The sequence below is a fragment of the Dreissena polymorpha genome, chromosome 6 (assembly GCF_020536995.1).
Source record: "Dreissena polymorpha isolate Duluth1 chromosome 6, UMN_Dpol_1.0, whole genome shotgun sequence".
Lineage (NCBI taxonomy): Eukaryota > Metazoa > Mollusca > Bivalvia > Myida > Dreissenidae > Dreissena > Dreissena polymorpha.
In genome coordinates, this window is record NC_068360.1 from 44,489,120 (window position 1) to 44,511,204 (window position 22,085).

Sequence of the window (22,085 nt, forward strand, 5' to 3'; positions counted from 1 at the left end):
TCTTGCTGCACAGCAATATATCTCGCCCCACGTTAATTCACATGAACGAGAGATATGCTGACTACAAATACAACTTATGTATACCAATACCACTAATGTATCCCATTATATTTTTGTGAATTGTGGCCGTTTCAAAATGATTTGCGACTACGGAAATTTTGATGAAGCTGGCAATGTAACATATTGAAATATGACAAAATGGATAAAATATCCTACCTTTACGAATAAGATTTTTTTATAAAAATGCGAAATGCTACCCACATTGTCTATCTAGGTCAGTACTAAGATGACGATTGTGGGGTGGATTCTAAAGATAATCTATATTAAGTTCAAATTTACCATAAATGATGTGTGTTCGGTCGAATAACATTGAACTTTTGGTGAGAAATGTCTCCAAATAGAGAAGATATATGTGAACAATCAAAACGTCTCACCTCTTTAGGCTCCATTTTGACATATTTCCTGCTAATGTATGTATCTCCGTATGTATGTATCTTCATAAGTTGGTTAACCGGGCGTGCAAGGCGTCAATCAAGTTTAAGCCCATATTAGTGTTGTTTGTTTCTTTATGGTGATCAAGTAACGAAATAACTATCCTGGTCATCATTTAAGCGTTAACATTTTGTCTCTTACCTTCGACATCAAAGTATGACATTGGCATTGAAGCCGTGTGGCTCTTGTGTAAAGGTTTACAATTATGTCATAATTTTGAAATCCTTCATTTCATTCTGAAATAATAATCAAGAAAAACAGCCCGAATACTGTCAACAAGGCAGAAGGGAATCCGGACAAACCGACAGACTTACGTAAAATATATTCCTTGAAAGGTCTCTACCTACAAACTTGTTCTTCGTTTCAACGAAATATGTTTCCAAAATGAGTTGACGAGATCCTATATTTAGTGAATGCAGTTATAGAATTAACGTGTGAACAAAAGAAGTATAAACTTTCTAGCCTTTTATATTATAAGCGTAACGCGCAATATTTTGACGTTGTGATATTTTCATGTATTCACTATTCGTCTAGTTGATAATGAAATTCTCATTTAAAGGGATCTTTTCACGGTTTGGTAAATTGACAAAATTGAAAAAAGTTGTTTCCGATTCGCAAATTTTCGTTTTAGTTATGATATGAGGAAACAGTATTACTGAACATTTACCATAGTCAAATATAGCCATGATATGTATCTTGTGACGATTTGAAAACCTAAAAATTAAAAAGCGTTGCAACGCGAAACGATTGAATAATTTGGAGAAATCTGTTGTTGTCGTTTAAATTTCCGAAACTACGAAGATTGCTTATATAACGTATAAAATACTTAAATTGTGTATATCAGGCGGAAAAGCCGAGAGGGCTAATGCGTTTTTACTACAGACTAACTCCAGGACTCCGGTGGTCACTGGTTCGAGCCCTGGTACCGGCTACTGTTTTTTTTTTGCTTTTTTAATTTTATTCTTGATTTTTTACTGGAGCTTTTAAGATCCAATGTTAACATTTATCAATATAAAGCATTTAATGACAAACTTCAAAATATGCCAAAATCTGTGAAAAGGCCCCTTTAACAGACGCCGTTTATAAGTATGTGTATTAATCTGTAGATAACTTTAACACCCAGGCTGCAAAAGTTTATAAGTTACAAATTAGTTTTTATAAACTGTTTAATATTGAGGACATAAAGAAGTTGTGGGTGGTAACAATCAAAAGTGTTTAAAAGGTGTTTTAAAACCCAATTAGTATGCACTGCAATAAGCAGGCGCGAATTTACACCTAAATGGAAATATGAAGATTTGTAATTTTCCATTACGATTGAAAATAAATGACAAAAGTCCCTATATGATAGTCATTTTGTCAGATGCGAGTGTAATATATGACTTTCCTTTCAAAATAACCACTGCAAAAATAAATGTAGGTCACACAGTAGGCATTATTCACCTTCTTCATGGAAATCTATGAATATGCGCATTCAAAAATTCGCAATTCACTTCCTGGTCACTACGCAGGTGATTCGTCTGTTCAAGCAGTGGGTTTGTGCGATTATTTCTGGTAAGATGTTTTCTGAATACTGTTTATATTATGTAAATAACATACCTAAACTTTGATATCGATAGTGACGTTACTATCTATGTGATGATTTTATAATAACCACTGCAGATAAAACTTGAGATAACACAGTTGGTATCATTCACAGTCAAAAGATAGCAAATCACTTTCTGCTCAATAAGCAGGTGATTCGTCTGTTGAAGCAGTGGGTTTGTGCGAGTATTTCTGGTAAGATGTTTTCTGAATACTGTATATATTACTCATATTACATTATTGAAATATTAATGACAAAGTTACCTTCTTTCTGAAGAATGTATTGACCATTCTTTTTTTGCATAACGGTGTCATTTTCCTTATCTGAAAACGAAAGTGGTAATTGTCAAGGTCTGTTAAAGGCCTTATTAAGCTTTCACAAAAATGATACAAAGAAGATTGTATGGAAAATTAAACAATACAAAATGTTCTCAGAATTCAATGTCACACTACATTTTTTGCAATCATGCCCAATATGAATGTCATTTTAGAAACGCTATTTTGTTCGGTATCTCAAATCGGAAGTAGGAATCGCTTTATGTCGGTTTGTCGTCTTTCCATGTTGATATAAAGTGCTTTTTTATAAAGATGAAAGACAAAATTAATGGAATTCCTGAGTAGAAAGTTGTATTGTATATAGTTGTCGATATAGCATCAGCGCCTTTCTTTGAGTTTATTGTTTACTCCTTTTGTTTGCCATATCATCAGTATTTGGCCAATATAATTTACGTTTCTGCGGGTGTGCTTCTATGATCGCGTGTACACATGATTGAATTAATGTGTACACAAGTAAATCGTCCTACAGTGAAGAATTCTCAAATTATTAATTTTGCAGAATGTTAAGCATAGTGAGATGAGAAGTGGTTTTTAACAATGTCATATTTGAATGTCAAAAGAAGTATACGTTATTTAAGCCAAGATAAACACTTTAACAAAAAAATATCCGGTAAGAACCGCATTGCGACAAAAACAAAATGAACACAGTTATGATCTATAGTGAATAAAAATGTATGCTTAACCGAATTCGAATGGAATTGTTATCAGAATGTATGATTAACCGAATTGGAAAGTAATAGTTATTTGTGAAAGTTTGAAGATGCCGCTTAATAAAAGACAAGGTTACATGAATGGGGGCAGGCATCAAGCTATTTTGTGACTTCTCTCGTATAAAGAATAAAGAATTATTCGCATGAAATGCTTGGTGGCCGAATTCCGTAGAACAATTGATCAATTTGGTATGGCCTTAATTTCAGATTTGACATATGTATTTAGAATAGGTTAAAAATGGTCCTATTGATGCGCTTTTCGACTCACGACTTTTGGTATCTATTGATGTAAAAAAAAAATTTTATATTAAAAAATATAAACAATAACACGATTATATGAACTATGTTACACTTTATAATTAATATATAAAACAATATACGACATATCAATTGCATAATAAAAATGTTTGTACAATAGACAGCTTTAATAAATGTGTTTCATAATTTTCCCCATGCACAGATTGGACAAATTTTCTAATTCGAAACTAGATAAAGCTAAGAATAAAATGAAAGCAAACAAGACCAAACGACAAACACATATATTTATCAATGCAAAATTAATTATCAATTATTTGAGGTTATTATGATAAAAATGTTAAACCTCAGTTAAGTTCTCTAGCTGTATTAAAAAAATGGAATTATTGTTTTAGCACTTCGACCAGAGATTTGACGGTTTAAAAGCGTATTTATATTCGAAATTGGATTATATATGGTAAAAAAACTAGGTACTTAAGTCACATCTTAGAAATACCTTGTACTTATCCTTTTTTATCTTGCTATAAATCTAACCATCGCCGACACTGTTTTGTTATAGATAAATCTTGGTAAGAATGTTTATCTCGGCAATATCTAGACCAAGTTTAAATCTTTGTCAAGTTTGGTCAATGTGGATCGCTTTCGGAAAAAAACTATATTAAATCTTAATTAAAAACTTAAAAAAAAATGTTCATTGCAAGCAGCTGATTAACGTTCTGTGAGGTACATAATTCAAAATTTGAATATTTTGTATGAGTATTGGATGATCCAAATGCAAAATAAAACTAATTAAACCGGAAGTTACCTTTTCGTTACGGATCAATGATAATGGAAAAAAATATTTTTAATGTTTACACGAATCGAAATTAGGATAGGAATAATTAATATTGCAAAATGCCTAATTATTTATTCGAAATATGTATAAGAGAATACAAAATAAGTTACCAATTATAACAGTTGTTGAGTATACAATAACGCTCTGTAAGTTGTATGTGCGTGACGTAATCAATATAATACTAATGGGAGTGAGCATTCTTGATTAACATCCCTAGTTATGTGTAGACAACAGGTAATTATATGCAAACTAGTCTTGATAAATTATTTTTAAGAAGACAAGAATAAGTACTAATTTGTATCACTCATAAAGGGTGTTTGTAATTTATTGTAATTATTTCGCAAATTTTGCATGATAGAATCCACAACTGAAGAAACTGTAACATTACTCATTTTCGATTAAAATCAAATGCTTACATCATTGCAAATAACGTACATGATTAATAGGTAATATAACGTCATAAGAATGGAAAATAGAAGGGCAGTTATTAATTATGTCAAATACACATGCATGTCCACGTGTAGTACATGATTTACAAAATAAATACTGCAAACTTAAATATAGCACGATAACGAATCATTCACCTTCTACGTGCAAATCAATACTTTCAGGCTTTAAAAACATTTTTATCAATAACCAATAAAGCCCCTATTCAAGCTGTGCGATTCGTTCAGGTATTATGTTTCTTAAACACGCTGTGTATATGTATGTCTAACAAAATATTGAACATTTTTATTGATAATGGAATAATGTTTGCACCAGTTCTCTCAATTATCAAATCGAAAGTGGCCATTGCATAAGTTTAATTCACATAAAAGGCCTCCTTTATCTCCCCCAAGGTTACATACGGTGGTATAAAGAAAAATCCGACAAAAACAAATGCAAGCAGTAGCCGAAAGTATTAGACGATTTTCATGATTCTAATTCTATCCTATGATGACATAACAAGCTTGTGTATAATAAATAAGACAAAGCAAACGAAAGTCCTATATATACAATTGTAAAGCATTTTGTCAACGTTTACAACCGCTTACTGTCTTTGGGAGCATATATTATGCCACGTTTCGTTTTGAATGTCACAAGATCAATAATGAGCAAATAGAGAATACGCTTTCCGTGGGTATGTTTACATGTGCGGACTCTTGTCCACATATTTAAGTGATTATAAATTCTGAATGATTCTGAATTGTAAGATTTTCACATTAATTTGTATAACTATACAGATTTGTGTTAGAACATGGTTAATTTCAAACAAGTTTTGTTAGACAAGAATAACTTGCAAAGAATCATGGTAACGTTTGTAATATGATTATTCCTTAGGTAACACAAGGTCCACTAAACCGAATGCCGACGAAATTTTCCTTGTCAGGTAAAACCTATCGCTTTATCATAGAACAGGCTGCAGGGTAGGGGGTTTCGTGGCTTTTTGAAAATCTATTCAGCCTTCACCATGAATCATCAACAACATAAATATAACTATGTTGTGTAATTTACCCGTATAATGGGTGTGACAATATGATACACAATCGACTAACTGAGCAAGTGTGCGAGTTGCAATGAACATCGATCGTTGGTCACTAATTAGTTTATCGAGAAAACACCAGTGGTGTGGCATTTCCTTCTTATATCCCCAGCTAATGCATTGTAATGCATTGTAAGGTAAAGAAACAATGAATATACATATGCTCGTGGAGGAAACGTTTGGTATTAAAGGGGCCTTTTCTCAGATTTTGGCATGTATTGAAGTTTGTCGTCAAATGCTTTATATTGATAAATGTAAACATTAGATCTTAAAAGCTCCGGTAAAAAAACACAAGAATACAATTTAAAAAAAGAAAAAAAGTAACCCTCAACCGGGCTCGAACCACTGTCCCATGGATTCCTGGAGTAAAAGTCTACCACTAAGACCACTCGGCCATCCGTGCTCATACTGTGAGAAATGTGTTTTTTTACTATATACAAGCAATCCTTGTAGTTTCACAAAACATGACGACAACAACAAAACTTTCCAAATTATTCGATCGTTTTGCGTTGCAACGCTTTGTAATTTTCAGGTTTTCAAATCGTCAAAAGATGCATATAATGGATATTTTAGAGCACGGTAAATGTGCAGTATTACTGTTTCCTCACAAATATCATATCTTAAACAAAAATTTACAAATCTGAAACAACTTTTTTTTTAATTTGTCAATTTAACAAAACGTGAAAAGGCCACTTTTAAGTCATATTACCACAAACGTGTAAAAAAGGACTGAAAGTGCATACAACAACATTAAAATTCTCACGAGGGAGCTCAGGGTATATTAACGGACAATGCTGATTATTGCTCAATATTTCTGAAGAACTGGCTAATATTTAGCTCGATCATCTAATATTTCCATTCAAAAGGTATTTAACAGAATGACAATTCATGTTTGGTTATATCTGGACGTGTATCAAACCAGAAATTTAGGCACTTGGTTACATCTGTCAATTAAACTTTCCACAAGGGTGGTACAAACTTACATACTGTGTCACGTAGAAAAATGCTTTCATGGAGTGTAGCCTCTCGTCTTAAACCGAACAGGTTGATATCTTGCACTTGCAATAATAGCATAGGTGTGCATCAATCTAAACATTATCAACCTTCGAAGCCCACGCTACCATATTGATCAACAATCATAGATGATTTTACTACAATGATGATCAGAACATTGACCCTAAATAATTTAATTCTTTTCTTAAAATGAAAATAAAATATAACTTTGTTCTAGATAATTCGAATACAATCGATAAAATGTAGTACACACCACTATCTTGCCTGTAATATTGTAAGCGTAACGCGCAATATGTTGACGTTGTAATATTTTATGCTGTAATGTTTTCATGTATTCACGTATTCGTCACGTTGATAATGAAATTCTTATTTAAGAAACGCCGTTTATAAGTATGTGTATAAATGTATGGTCATCTTAACACACGGGCTGGGAAGTTTATTAATTACGAATGAATTTTTATAAACGGTTTATTAATGAGGACATACACGTTGTGTTCGTGTAACACTCATAATTGTTTAAATGGCGTTTTATAGCTCATTATGTTTTCATTTATTTTTTGGTTTCGTTTTTTAACCCAATCATTATGCACTGTTAGCAGCTTACGAGAATTAACACCTGAATGAAAATATGAAGATTTGTAATTTGCCATTACCATTGGAAATAAATGGAAAGTCATACAAGAAATACATTATGTCAGAGGTACTATCACGTGTAATATATGAAATTCAAAATAATCACTGCAAATGTAAATATTGGTCACACAGTAGGTATCGTTTACCTTTTTCAAGGAAATCTTAACTTATGCGCAGTCAAAACATCGCAAATCACTTCATGATCGATAAGCAGGTGATTCTTATGTTCAAACAGTTGTTTTTGTGATTAGTTTGGGTAAGTTGATTTCTGAGTACTGTTTATATTTTGCATATTGCATTATTATTCCCACGCTTTTAAAACCGTGGGATATTGTTTTGATCATCGCCGTCTGTCCGTCCATCCTGGACACTATCTACTCCTACACTATTAGCACTAGAACATTGAAACTTACACACTTCGTAGCTATGAGCATATTTGCGACGTTGCACTTTTTGGAATTTTGATCTGACCCCTGGGTCAAACGTTATAGGTAAATAAATGGATAAAATTGGTAAAAACACTCATTTTACTAACAACATGCGACGCGCATGATAATAACTTTTAAACTTTTCGTACCCAATTTGTTTTCGTCCCCAAATAATTTTTCGTGCCAAATTTTTTTTTCGTACCCAATTTTTTTTTCGTACCCAATTTTGTTTTTATACCCAAATTTTGCTTGGTACCCAACTTTTTTTTCCTAACCAATTTTTTGGCGTATCCATTTTTTTTCGTTTCCAACTTTTTTTCCTACGCAAATTTTTTTCGTACCCAATTTTTTTGTGTACCTAAATGTTTTTTCGTACCCCAATTTCCAGCTACCCCCAATTTTCTTTTCGTACCCCAATTTTTTAATTCTCCAATTTTTTTCGTACCCAAATTTTTTTCATACCCAAATTTGTCTTCATAACCAACTTTTTTTTCTAACCAATTTTTATTTTGTACCCTTAATTTTTGTTACCCAAATTTTTTTCGTACCCAAATTTGTTTTCGTACCCCAATTTTTTGGGCATAATTTTTCGTACCGAAAATTTTCGTACCCAAAATTTTCGTACCCAAAATTTTCGCTCCAAATTTGAGCGGTGTTATTATGTGGTTATCTCTGCCGTCTGTCCGTCCGTCCGTCCGTCCGTCCGTCCGTCCTGGTCACTATCTCCTACAATATTAGCACTAGAACCTTGAAACTTAAACACATGGTAGCTATGAGCATATGTGCGACAGTGCACTATTTGGAATTTTGATCTGACCCCTGGGTCAAAAGTTATTAGGGTTGGGATGGGGCCGGGTCAGAGATATTCACTCATTTGTTTAGGTTATTTTACATAAACTTCTTCATTTCTACACCGATTCACTTCTAATTGATACTAAACTTCTCAAATGACAATACGGTCAATCTCAACTATTCATGGCCCCATTACCAACCCTGGGGCGCCCCACCCACATAGACCACGCCCACCCAAAATTTAGTTTTAACATTACTTCTTCATTTATTCACCAATTGAATTCAAATTTATACTGAACATCTCTTATATCAACACGGTCTATCTCGACCATCCATGTCCACATTACCCACCCCGGGGCCCCACCAGCATATGCTTTGCCAACCCAAAATGCCTTTTAATATAATATCTATGCAGCGTAGGGATACACGTCGGCTTTTGCCGCGCCATTTTTCTAGTTTAAATATTGAATTAAGTTACTATCTTTCCCAAGAATGTATGGAATATTCTCTTTCTACGTAATGATGACAATGCCATGTTTTCCTGATCAAAAAACGAAACTGGTAATTGTTAAAAGTCTGTTTCTGATTAAAGGCCTTTTTAATCTTTCACAAGGATGGTACGTAGTGGTTTGTATAAAGAAATAAGACAATAAAGAACGTTTTTAGTCGACAATGCAACGCTACGGTTTTTGCAATGTTGCACAATATGATTTTTTTAGTTACTCAATTATGTTCGGTATGACAGATTAAAAATAGTAATCGATTTATGTCGGTTTGTCATCTTTCCCATGTTGATATAAAGAAATCTTTGATAAAGGAAAAACACTAACAAACAAAATTCCTGAGTAGAAAAATGGTTGTCAAAATAGCCCATTTGAATGTCAAAAAACTAATAAGCTATTTAAGGTAAGATACACGTTTTAACAGAAACATAATCCGGTAAAAACAACATTGCGACAAAAACAAAATGAACACATCTTTTGGTCACAAAGTCTATTATTTCAGTGAATCAATTAATGTGTGCTTTACCGGCTTTGAATGGAATAGTTATTATTGTACGGTTAAACATGTGGCTTACTAAAAGACAGGGCTGCATCGGTGGGGTCAGGCATCAAGCTATTTTGTGACTTCTCTCGTATAAAGAATAAAGACAAGAATAGCAAAATTTGTTGACTAAATCGTGAAAACCTTAAATTGAGAAAACAATTACTGATTACTTGAGAAAACCTTTAAATCATTCCATATATAAGAAATTCATAATTACGCATTTATTTAATACTAGGCTTTTTGTAGTTAAATGCAGAAATAAAATTATTACAATAAATTTTGATAGAGCGGATACCATATCGACATTTATTCTATCGATGAAAGTGTGGACGTTTTTTAATCAATATTTTTTATTTCATGTAACATTTAAGAACATATTTTCGTTTTAGGGTATATACTTAAATACTTTTCTTACAAGATAAAAACAAAATAAAATTTGAGTGCAAACAAATCTGCAAACCGCACTTGGAAATTTCAGCTTAAACAAAACAGAAAAATATTTAATAGTATTAAGCTAGGCTAGTCATTTCAGACGGAGATAAAACGAATTGAATACAGTCGATTATGAGCAGATAAAACTTCGCTAGTTGGTACAGAATTTCATTAATAAAATTCTATGTCGTTAGGAATTTAAACCAACCTGCTTACAATAAAGCAAATACAATTTTAGATAAAGTTTGGAAGAGTTCCGAAAACGATATTCCTACACAGTTGTTTGTCATGTAAATCAGAAGTGATCGGTTATTTAAATCCCTGGTTTAAGAGACATGATTAAACCATTTCCTGCTCGTCTCAAGTATAGAGGTTTTCAATTGAGCTAGACAGGAACTTTGTTACATCTTTAAAAAAGACATTTCACACGTTTGGTCTGGACATGTTTATAGTCTTTAGCGCCTTCAACACGTGTTGTGTACTCATTGTATTTATTTATACATTGATGCCGTATAAATATTTTGCTATATGCAATACGTTAATTGAATGTTAAGCGTCAAATATGCTGTTTGTTTTTTGAACAGGTACTCGATACATTTATTTTGTCCTTATATCTATATAAAAGATACGATACGTGTCTATGGTCTACATTTCATCCTCATTTTACGGATTATCTTCATCAGAAATTTCTGAAAACATGCTTTCTGTGGATTTAGAGTATACATCGAAAGATCCCTGCGTCAATTCCCGCGGCAGTTTTACAATTTGAATCAACATATGAGTAGGTTATGATCTATGATCATTTTTATCATTTCAAAAATACCTTTGCACAATTCAACTTTATTGTATGGAAGCTATGCTAATCTAAATAGATAAACTGCGGTTAGAAATATAAACTTAACACCATGAACTATTAAGAGCCCGATTGCTTTTGTTTACAAATAATGTTCTTCATTAGTTAATTGCAGTTTTTTAGTGTTCTATATAAAAATGATATATTTCATACGTTGATGCAGCGTCAAAAATTCAGCAGCATGGTCATGGCATATTCATATTTTCAGAACGTGGGTACCCTTGCCAATGAAGCTGGCAATAAAATGTGTGCGGTACAACTAAACTAATTTTCCCTTTAAAGATCACGTATCCGTCAAATAAAATGTATATGCTTAATGGGCTTATTTTACTTCTGCCGTTATTCTTTAAAATATTTTTAAAACAACTTATGACTAGATATTAGTATTTTTGTTTTCTAACGGGAGATTAGAACACGTGTGTGTTTTCCTCCACTTGTTACATCTCATTTACTCTTAGGCATGCATATATAATGCATATTCGTATAAATATAAAAAAACAAGTCTTGATTCATCAATATTGATAAAAGTGCATTTTGTAATTAAATGTCTATGAAAAAATTGGGTGGGAGTGAGAATTCGTAATTGTTCGCTTTGTTACCGTTTTCAAACCTTAAACAAATCCTGAGTAAGTTACTGGTATATAACACCAATTTATTTCACTTATAATCACACATTTTGGTGTCACTGAGAGTGCCACGTTACTAGATACCAATTTTTATATTGAAATTTGGTAAATAATATGCCGTCAAAAGAATGTGTGCATGAAAATTTACCGCTATGGGTAAAAAGGGACGTTGTCCAAAGTGCGTAACGTGAAACACTTTTTACGCAGCGTAACTAGCAGATTTCCATAAAGCATTACTGGAGTATTTAAGATTTGCTTACATGGTTTAAAACTCAACCCGCTATCAGTTTCAAATATTTTACCTTTTTCTACTAAGGTTGTAATGACACATTTTAATTATCGTTTGAATTATCAGATATTAGACGATTTATATATAGATAAGTGGATAATAAAGTCTCTAGCACATGGTAAAGCTAAATAATGATTACTGAAATTGCGTATGTTCATGTCGTGAAAATAAGGAAACTAAATTGGTACTGGACAGTGATAAACGTCTATGAAAACCCTAAAATATTTTCATACACGTATGTAAGATAAAAATTTCTTTCGAAAAGTTTACACGAATCAAAAGAAGGATAGGAATATTGTATATGGCCAAATTATTTTATCAATATATGTATAAGATAATAAAAATAAGTAACCAATTAGAGCAGTTGTTGAGCCTACAATCCCGTTCTGCAAGCTGTGCCTCACATATTCAAAATAATACTCATGGGAGACAACATATTTGAAAATATTCCTAGTGATGTGTAGATAATGGTAACACAAAGGCAGGTAAAGATATGCGAACTAGTTCTGATCAAGTATTTTTAAGAATACAAGAAAAAGTATTTATTTGTAACAGTCATAAAGTGTGTTTATTTTTATTGAAATTATTTTGCAAGTTTGCACAAGAGAATTAACATCTGAAGGAAACTGCAACATTAATGATTTGCGATTAAAAATAGAATGCTTACATCATTACAAGAAAACGTAAATGATAAATAGGAAATATAATGTCATAAGAATGGTAAATAGCATGGGCAGGTATAAATTATATCATATACACTTACATGTCATCGTGTTATACATGATTTACAAAATAACTACTGCAAACTTAAATGTAGCACGATACAAATCATTTACCATCTTCGTGCAAATCAAATTCATTTAGGCTTTAAAAACCGGTTGATCAATAGCCAACAAATTTAGTCAAGCGGTTCGATCAGGTACTATGCTTCTTAAAAGCGCAATTTATATGTATGTCTAACCCAGTATTAGAGCTTTATATTAATTATTAAATAACATTAAGCACTGTCTTAACGATTACTTAAATGTGCTTGCACCAGATTTTTCAATTCACAAATCGAAAGTGGTAACTGCGATAAGTTTATTTCTAATAAAAGGCCTTATTTTTCTCCCTCAGGGTACCATAAAGTGGTATACAGAAAAATCCGACAAAAACAAATAAACTTCCTGAAAAAAAAACAAGTAAAAAGTATATTTGTTGATTATTGAACCGGATGTGTATTTTAGTATTTTTCAGTCATTATGTCCAGTATTTCAATTTGAAAGTAACTACCGATTAACATGATTCTAACAATATCATAGAATGACATAAAAAGCGTGTTTATAACGAATACGACAGAGAAAACCTGTACAAACAATTTCTAAGTTTGACAATATCATACACAATCAACTAGTTCAGCCAGTGTGCAAGTCGCAATTAAAAGCGATCGTTGGTCACTTATTTGCTTTATCGAAAAATAACACCAGCGATGTGTCATTTTCTCTCTATATCCCCAGCTAATGCATTGTCGGTTATAGAAACAATGAATATACATATGCTCGTGGAGGGAACGTTTTGTTTTGTTTTAAAAGTCAGATTACCACTTACGTGCTAATAAGGACGGAAAGTGCATTATGTATAATCTATAATTGCAAAATGGAACATATCAGCTGAATACTCAACACGTGCAGCATTTCTGGTGACAAATAATATTGGCGGTCTTTCTCTTCCATATTTAAAAGCCGTTTAATAGTTCATTTTTTTTTTTTTTTTTCGTTGGCTTTTAACCCAAATTAGTATGCACTGTTAGAGGCAGGCGTGAATAACCATCTAATGAAAATATGAAGATTTATATTTTTCCATTACGATTGAAAATAAATGACCAATTTCATAACATAATATATATATTATATCAGAAGCACTATCGCGAGTATTATTTGAATTTCAAAATAACCACTGCGAACATTTATGTAGGTCACATAGCAGTTATAATTTAACTTTTTCCTGAAAATATATTTTTACGCACAGTAAAAAAATCGCAAATCGCTTTCTGATCAATAAGCAGGTGATTCGTCTGTTCAAGCAGTGGGTTTGTGCGAGTATTTCTGGTAAGATATTTTCTGAATACTGTTTATATTATGTAAATAACATACCTCAACTTTGATATCGATAGTGACGTTACTATCTGTGTGATAACCACTGCAGATAAAACTTGAGATAACACAGTTGGTATCATTCACAGTCAAAAGATAGCAAATCACTTTCTGCTCAATAAGCAGGTGATTCGTCTGTTCAAGCAGTGGGTTTGTGCGAGTATTTCTGGTAAGATGTTTTCTGAATACTCTTTATATTATGTGTAATATATTATTGAAATATTGATGAAAAAGTTACATTCTTTCTGAAGAATTTATGGACTATTCTTTTTCTACATAATGGTGTCATTTTCTTTATTTGAAAACCAATGTTCTAATAGTTAAGGTCTGTTAAAGGCCTTCTTAATCTTTCACAAGGATGGTGAAAAGGGGCTTGTATAAAAATTAAACAATGGATAATATTCTCAGAATTCAATGTCACACTACATTTTTGTAAATCTTGACCAATGTGAATGTTATTTTAGATACGCCATTGTGTTCGGTATCTCAAATCGAAAGTCCTCTTTCCCATGTAGATATAAAGTGATTTTGTTATAAAGAAAAAAAAGAAGTTAAATAATAAAGTTGTTTTGTATATAGTTGTCGATATAGCATCAGTGGCTTTCTTTGGTATAGTATAGTTTATATGCTTTGCAATGTTACTCCTATAGTTGGCCATATCATCAGTATTACGCCAATGTAATTTACGTTTCTGGGAGTTTGCTTCTATAATCATGTGTAAACATGGTTGAATTAATGTCTACGCAATTAAATTGTCCTACATTGAAGCATTCTCAAATTAATTATGTTGCAGAAATGTTAAGCATAGTGAGATGAGTAGCGGTTTATAACAATGTCGCATTTGAATGTCAAAGCATAATAAGCAATTTAAGCCAAGATAACAAAAACATTATCCGGTAAGAACCGCATTGCGACAAAAACAAAATGAACACAGGTGTGATATATTGGTCACAAAGCCTTTTATTTCAGTAATCAATTAATGTATGATGAACACCGAATGTAAATGCAATAGTTATTAGTGTAAGATTAAACATGTCGCTTACTAAAAGACAGGGCTGCATCGGTGGGGTCAGGCCTCAAGCTATTTTGTGACTTCTCTCGTATAAAGAATAACGACAAGAAAAACAAAACTAGTTGACTAAATCATGAAAATCTAAAATAGAGATAACAATTTCTTATTACTAAAGAAAACTTAGTTATCAATAAATATTTTTACATAATCACGCAATTATTTTATACTAGGCGTTTTGTAGTGACATGCAGAAATATAATTGTTACAATAACCTGTGTTAGAGAGGATACAATAACGACATTTATTCTATCGATGAAAGTGTAGACGTTTTTAATCAAAATTTCTGTTTAATGTTATATTTTAGAACATAATTTCGTTTAAAGGGTATATACTTAAATACTTTTCTCACAAGACAAAAACAAAGTTAAACGTTGAGTGCCAAAAAATCTGAGGAACAAAAATGTATATCAAATGACAAACAGCACTTGAAAACTGCAGCTTAAACAAAACAGGTAAAAGAAATTGAATACAGTCGGTTGAAAGCAGTTCAAACTCAACTATTTTGATATAGAATGTCATGAAATATCAATAGGCATTAAAACAGACCCAATTATCTAAGACTAATAACTGAACAATGCAAAAAATACAAACATGACAAGTACACTTGGGGGCACATGGTTAATGATAAGACAATTAATGACGAATTACAAAATAGTATATCTAGAAATATTTTATAAATTGCTAGATCGGTTATTTCACTCCCTTGTTTAAGAGACATGATTATAATGGGTACTCCTGCTAGTCTCAAGTATGAAGGTTTTCATTAGAGTTAGACAGGAACTTACCTTCACCTTTCAAGAAGATATTTCATTCGTTTGGTATTAATATGGTCAAAGGGTTTAGCGCATTCAACACGTCTTATGAACACATTGTATTTATTTAAACATTGATAACGTATGAATATTTTGCAACATGCAAGACTTTAATCAAATTTTAAGCGTAAATGTGCGGTTTGTTTCTTGCACAGGTACTTGACATAATTTGTTTGTCCGTATATCTATATAAAAGAAATGTTACGTGTGTATGGTCTACATTTTATCGTAAACATTTTTTTCGGATATTTTTTAGTGATTTTCTGAATACTCATTTTATGGAAAATCTTCGTCGGAAATTTCTGAAAACATACTTACTCTGTATTTGGATTTTACATCGACAGATCCGAGGCTTGATTTCCGCGGCAGGTTTACTATTTTAATGAACATTTATATATATTTTTTTAAGACGATTGTGAATACATGATAATGAAACAAATACAAAACAGTGTGAACGAGTCCATTAGTTTCCAAACTCAAAATTTCCTCTGTCTTATACATAATAGAAAACGTGTTTTGCATTCTAAGGTTAAAGTGAGTAATGCCGTTCGTATCTGTGTCGGTACAATGAAATCAAATTGGTCGTTAAGATTTGAGTTAGTTATGAACTATAATCATTTTCCTTAATTTAAAACTACGTTTGCACAATTCAACTGTATTATATGGGAGCTATGTTATTCTGAATAGAAAAACTTCGGTTAGAAATATGAACTTAACACCATGAACTATTAAGAGCCCGATTGCTTTTGTTTACAAATAATGTTATTCATACGTGAAAGCAGTTTATAAGTGTTGTATATAAAAACGATATATTTAATACGTTGATGCAGCATCAACAATTCTGCAGCATGGTCATGGTCATGGCATATTCATATTTAAAAAACATGGGTACCCTTGCAAATGAAGCTGGCAATCAAATTTGTGCGGTACAACTAAAATAGTTTTCTCTTTTTAGATCACGTATCCATCAAATAAAATATACATGCTTAATGGGTGTATTTTACTTCTGCCGTTATTCTTAAAGATATTTTTTAAATGACTTATGACCAGATTTTTTATTTTTGAGGGGAGATGAAAACACTTGTTTGCTTTCCTCCACTTTTTACACCTCATTTACCTTTATGCATGCATATATAATACATATCAGTATAAATATATATCATACAAGTCTTAATATTCATCAAAGTGAATATTCTAATTAAATGTCTATGATAAAAATGGAGTTGGAGTGAGAGTCCGTAATTGTTTGGTAAAGGTTTCTTAAATTTTAATTTACTGAAGAAAGAACGAAAAATCAATATGTCATATTAGCGTTTTCAAACCTTTAACAAAGTATTTATCGTGAGTAAGTTACTGGTATGCTACGCCAATTAACTTCATTTATAATCACACTTTGGTGTCACTGACAGTTTATCCCTAAGGCAGCACTGGAAGGTTATTTTGGTGAAATGTTACAGCTAGATTATACATGCCACATTACTAGGTACCAATTTTAATTTGGTAAATATTATGCCGTTGAAAGAATGTGTGCATGGAAGTGCACCACTATGGGTATATAGGAACGGTGTCCTAAGTGCGTCAATCAAATACTGTTCACGCATCGTCACTGGCCGATTTCCATATAGAATCAATGGAGTGTCATAGATTTGATTACATGGACATCAAACTTAACCCTCTATCAGTTTCAAATATTTTTAATTTGTCTTATAAGGGTGTAATGAAACATGTGAAATATCGTTCAAATTATCAGGCATTAGACGATTTATATAAAGATAAGTGGAGAATAGAGTATCTAAGACATGGCGAAAGCTAAATATTGTTTACTGGAAAGACGTATGTTCATGTCGTGAAAATAAAGAAAATAAATTGGTACTAGACAGTGGAAGAAGTCAATCAAAACGCTAAAATATTTTTCAGACACATATGTTAGTTTAAAATGTATGGTTAGTGATTTTTAACATGGAAATCAATGTGTAAAATGTGATAAGGATATATTACAGTTATGGCTAGCGGAAGTCAATCCCTGATAGTGGCCGCCTTCGACTTTGGAACCACGTACAGCGGATATGCGTTCTCCTTCAAAGACTCTCCAGACAACGTCATAACTAACAAGAGTTGGACTGCCGGGTCTGGTAAACTAATATCACATAAAACACCAACAAGTGTTCTTCTTAATGAGGATGGTGAGTTCGACTCTTTTGGATTCGACGCCGAGGATAAGTATTCATCTTTGGCAGAGGACGGAAAACACCATGGTTGGAGACTGTTTAGAAGATTTAAGATGGTTCTACAGAATCAGGTAAATCGTCACATTTAGTATTTACTTCAATGTCCCAGGCGCGCCATGGTTTCTAATTAACACGTATAGCGAATGATCATTATTGTTAGTATAACTGTTAGTAAAATACATATGCTGTTATGATCGTATGCATAATTATGGTTGTTAAGTAGGGTAATGAAACGACAGAAGTTCTTAAGGCAATAAAAAACAAAATATAAACAAAAAGATGTTCAATATTCCATGAGATAGTATTATGCAATCCTCATCAAAACAACTTTTCTCTAAATCACAGGTAATTGTGTATTCTTTGTGAACGCTTAACAAATTTAGTAACATATTTTTATACCGTCGCGTTATCAAAAATAACTATAACAAGTAAATTCAGCCGCTGTGAGGTTTGGTCTTAGAGGACTTATAATAAAAATGTAACTCTCCGCATAGCTTTTGTATTTTATACATATACTGTTTCAGCGAATTTCGCGTTCAGCAACCGTTGAAGATTTGGAAGGTAAAACTTTCCTAGCCAAACCGATATTTACGATGTCGCTCAAGTATCTACAGAAACACCTGTTGGATGCTTTGAGTATGAGTAAAATTGGGACGAGAGAAACTGACCTCAAATACGTAATTACTGTACCAGCCATCTGGGGCATAGCTGCCAAACAGTTCATGAGAGAAGCAGCGATTGAGGTACAGAATACTTTATAAATAAATAGACAATTGTTTAACGATATCTCTATGTAAATGTACTCAACGTTAATCCAGAACATGTGCGATGTTTATATGTCTTATCCATGATTATATCTTCTATGTTTAAAAAATCTAGCTACAAATACAGACTCATTTTTAACATTGTTTTTCTCTATTAAGGCTGGTATCGAGAGCGATCGTCTAAAGTTGGCCCTGGAGCCTGAGGCAGCCGCGGTCTGTTATGAGGCCCTCGGTCACACGTTAGCTGGAAAAACGTTCATGGTCGTCGACATTGGAGGTTTTTATAGCTTTTACTATAAAAGCTACCGCCACCGCCGCCACCACCACCACCACCACCACCACCACCACCACCACCACCACCACCACCACCACCACCACCACCACCACCACCACCACCACCACCACCACCACCACCACCACCACCACCACCACCACCACCACCACCACCACCACCACCACAACCACCACCACCACCACCACCACCACCACCACCACCACCACCACCACCTCCACATCCACCTCCATCACTACCACCACCACCACAACCACCACCATCACCACCACCACCACCGCCACCACCACCACAACAAAGAATACTACTTCTGCTTCTGTTACTACCACTTTCAATAATAATAACACAACTTCAACAACAACTACTACTCATGTATTGTATCTGCAATGTTTTTATTTCATAGGTGGAACTGCTGACATATCTGTCTACGAAAAACAAAGTGATGATTCACTGAAGAATATTCACGCCCCTAGCGGCGGTCCATGGGGCGGAATATATGTCGATGCAAACTTCATAGCGTTTATGACAGAAGTATTTGGGACAATGGCCATTAATGCCTTGCAAAGTGAAGACATGTACGATTACTTTGATATGATTCGTGACTTTGAGGTAAAGAAGAGGAAATTTGAGTTTGATTCTAAGACCGATATCACATTTCGCATCCCAGTGGTACTCAAGGAAATTTCAGAGAATCAGTGTCATCAGTCTTTATCCGACCGACTAGAATCTTTGAAATACGGTAAACGAGTTTTCACGAGAGGAAGAGATAAGCTTGCTGTCGACTCGTCAATCATGCAAAGTTGGTTCACAGATCCGGTTTCCAAGACGGTGAACCACATAAGCAGTATTCTTAAAGAAGAACGAATGAAAGATGTTGGTCTTATCGTCGTAGTTGGAGGGTTTGCGGAGAGTCCATACGTACAGCAGAGGATTAAGGAAGAACTACCCGGGAAACAGCTGCTCATTCCTGGGGAGGCTGGTCTGGCCGTACTGAAGGGAGCCGTGATGTTTGGGCACAAACCTGACATCATTTCATCCAGGGTTATGGATTACACGTATGGGGTACGTGGATGGAAACAATATGACGAGGAAATACATCCTGCCGAAAGGAAAGTATACAAACACGGAAAATGGAGAGTCAATAACATTTTCAAGGTATTTGTTAGAGCGAATGAAGAGGTGCAAGTTGATTCCAAGCTGACACATGAAGCCAATCCTCACTCCACACAAAGCTGTATTGCCATATACAGGACGAAAGACAGGGATCCAGCCTTCACAACAGATTTTGGATGTGAGCAACTTGGTGAACTTGTAATTTACCGAGACAAAACTATTCCATTGGAGGAACAACAAAATAAGACAACGTTTATGTTCGGAGACACCGAATTGCATGTGATGTGTGAGAACGTTAAGACTGGGAAAGTGGAAACACTAACACTTGATTTGAGTCATTAACACTATCTTTACGGATAAGCTCATTTGTAGAATTCATTTGGAGAATTGTTGTTATTTAAGTTTGGACTGTACTGACTGTTGATGTAAATGGCTGACAAAGAGAACGATCCATTTGTAAGTTTCTGAATTTTACTATGTGTATTTTTCGATTATGTACATTTGTTACGTTAGAAGCATTTGCTTTTAACAGATAGAAAAAGACACAAGAAAACCACATGTCAATTGACTAATCATGTATCTCGTTTTCTCAGGATCAAAGAAGGCAAAGCAATCACCGGCACCATGGGAACACACTACTTTTAAAATTCTAAACATCACACTTTTCACCACCGTAAAAGTATGCATATATTGATAAATAATAATAAAATTAACTGTGCGTTATACAAATAACACGATATACAATCGTAAATTGTGCAAAATTCGTGCTTCCACAGTTGAGTAAAAGGGGCTTTATAATGTGTTTATAATGTGTTGTGTTTTTTTGAAATTTATTATTTTACTACATGTGATTGTATATATATGTTAATTGTTAATATTTTAAATGGTAGTTTGTTTTATATGCCTTGTTTGGTTATTTTCATGCTCATTTATAGTTTTTTAGAGGTAGCATTTTTATTTTAACTCTTCGGTTTGTTTTATATCCTTTACAAAACTGTTGTATTTGCTATGTTTTTCGTACATATCTTGTTCCAACTTCCAGTTTGAATGAGTTAGTGACTTAGTTAATATTTTATGTCCTTATATACTATTTTATACTAATATTTGCTCCAAAATATGTTAACAAATCTCGTTATTCTATTGCAAAGAAAGCCGTAAGTTGAGTCATTTATACAGTAAAACTAGTGTATCGTTGACATATACAGTTTTATTTTCGAAGCTAGACTGATAATGACAACCATTTTAACAATGCCTTAATCCATACTAAGAACATATCTTTCCCGATGACAATTTACATAATAAAACAAGTGCACTGTTACTCAACGATGTTTTATGATAACTCTAATTAGAAAAAGGAGAATATTTTTCGGCAATGTTCTATTTTCAACCTAATTGACACCTTGAATATTTGCATTGAGAAGTCATATACTTTAAATAATAGAATATTGGTATTTATCTCGTCTTCAGTACATTTGTATTACACAGCACGAATGTAATTATCAATTTGTCAAATGACGCTCATAGGAATGAAGGTTATAAACAATGCCTGTATCAGTAATAACACATTATCAAATAATGTAACGGAAATGTGTAGGAGAGTAAGATATTTTAAAACATGTAGTATATTTTAGAGAATGATATCACAGATTAACTATTCTAATAAAATGTGAAGAGATATCGACTCGTTAGCATGATCCTTTGTACAAAATACGCTTACCTTCTTTAATTTCGTTCAGACAAAAAAACGTTGGTTTCTATTGTAAATAAAGATTCAAAATCAGCTGTTGCTTATTGCTTTATTTCCTTATTAAAACTGGATGAAGGCAG

At 33.1% G+C, this 22,085-nt stretch overlaps 3 protein-coding genes across 9 annotated transcripts in view; 2 read left to right on the forward strand and 1 right to left on the reverse strand.

The window, feature by feature from the left end:
- LOC127836369 (heat shock 70 kDa protein 12B-like) overlaps window positions 1–22,085 on the forward strand; it is a 349,365-nt gene that overhangs the window by 265,114 nt on the left and 62,166 nt on the right. The gene's annotated exons all lie outside the window — the stretch shown is intronic.
- LOC127836371 (monocarboxylate transporter 12-like) overlaps window positions 1–22,085 on the reverse strand; it is a 322,224-nt gene that overhangs the window by 182,940 nt on the left and 117,199 nt on the right. The gene's annotated exons all lie outside the window — the stretch shown is intronic.
- LOC127836368 (heat shock 70 kDa protein 12B-like) lies at window positions 1,895–21,935 on the forward strand. Of its 3 annotated transcripts, none has more exons than XM_052362969.1 (5): window positions 1,895–2,043; window positions 17,862–18,160; window positions 18,614–18,832; window positions 19,013–19,130; window positions 19,549–21,935. In XM_052362969.1, the coding sequence occupies exons 1-5, from the start codon at window positions 1,950–1,952 to the stop codon at window positions 20,598–20,600; spliced, it is 1,782 nt and encodes a 593-aa protein (XP_052218929.1). In that variant the 5' UTR covers window positions 1,895–1,949; the 3' UTR covers window positions 20,601–21,935. The 3 variants fall into 3 exon arrangements, with proteins under 3 accessions (XP_052218929.1, XP_052218930.1, XP_052218931.1); XM_052362970.1 differs by lacking the exon at window positions 1,895–2,043 and adding an exon at window positions 2,131–2,268; XM_052362971.1 differs by lacking the exon at window positions 1,895–2,043 and adding an exon at window positions 14,032–14,146.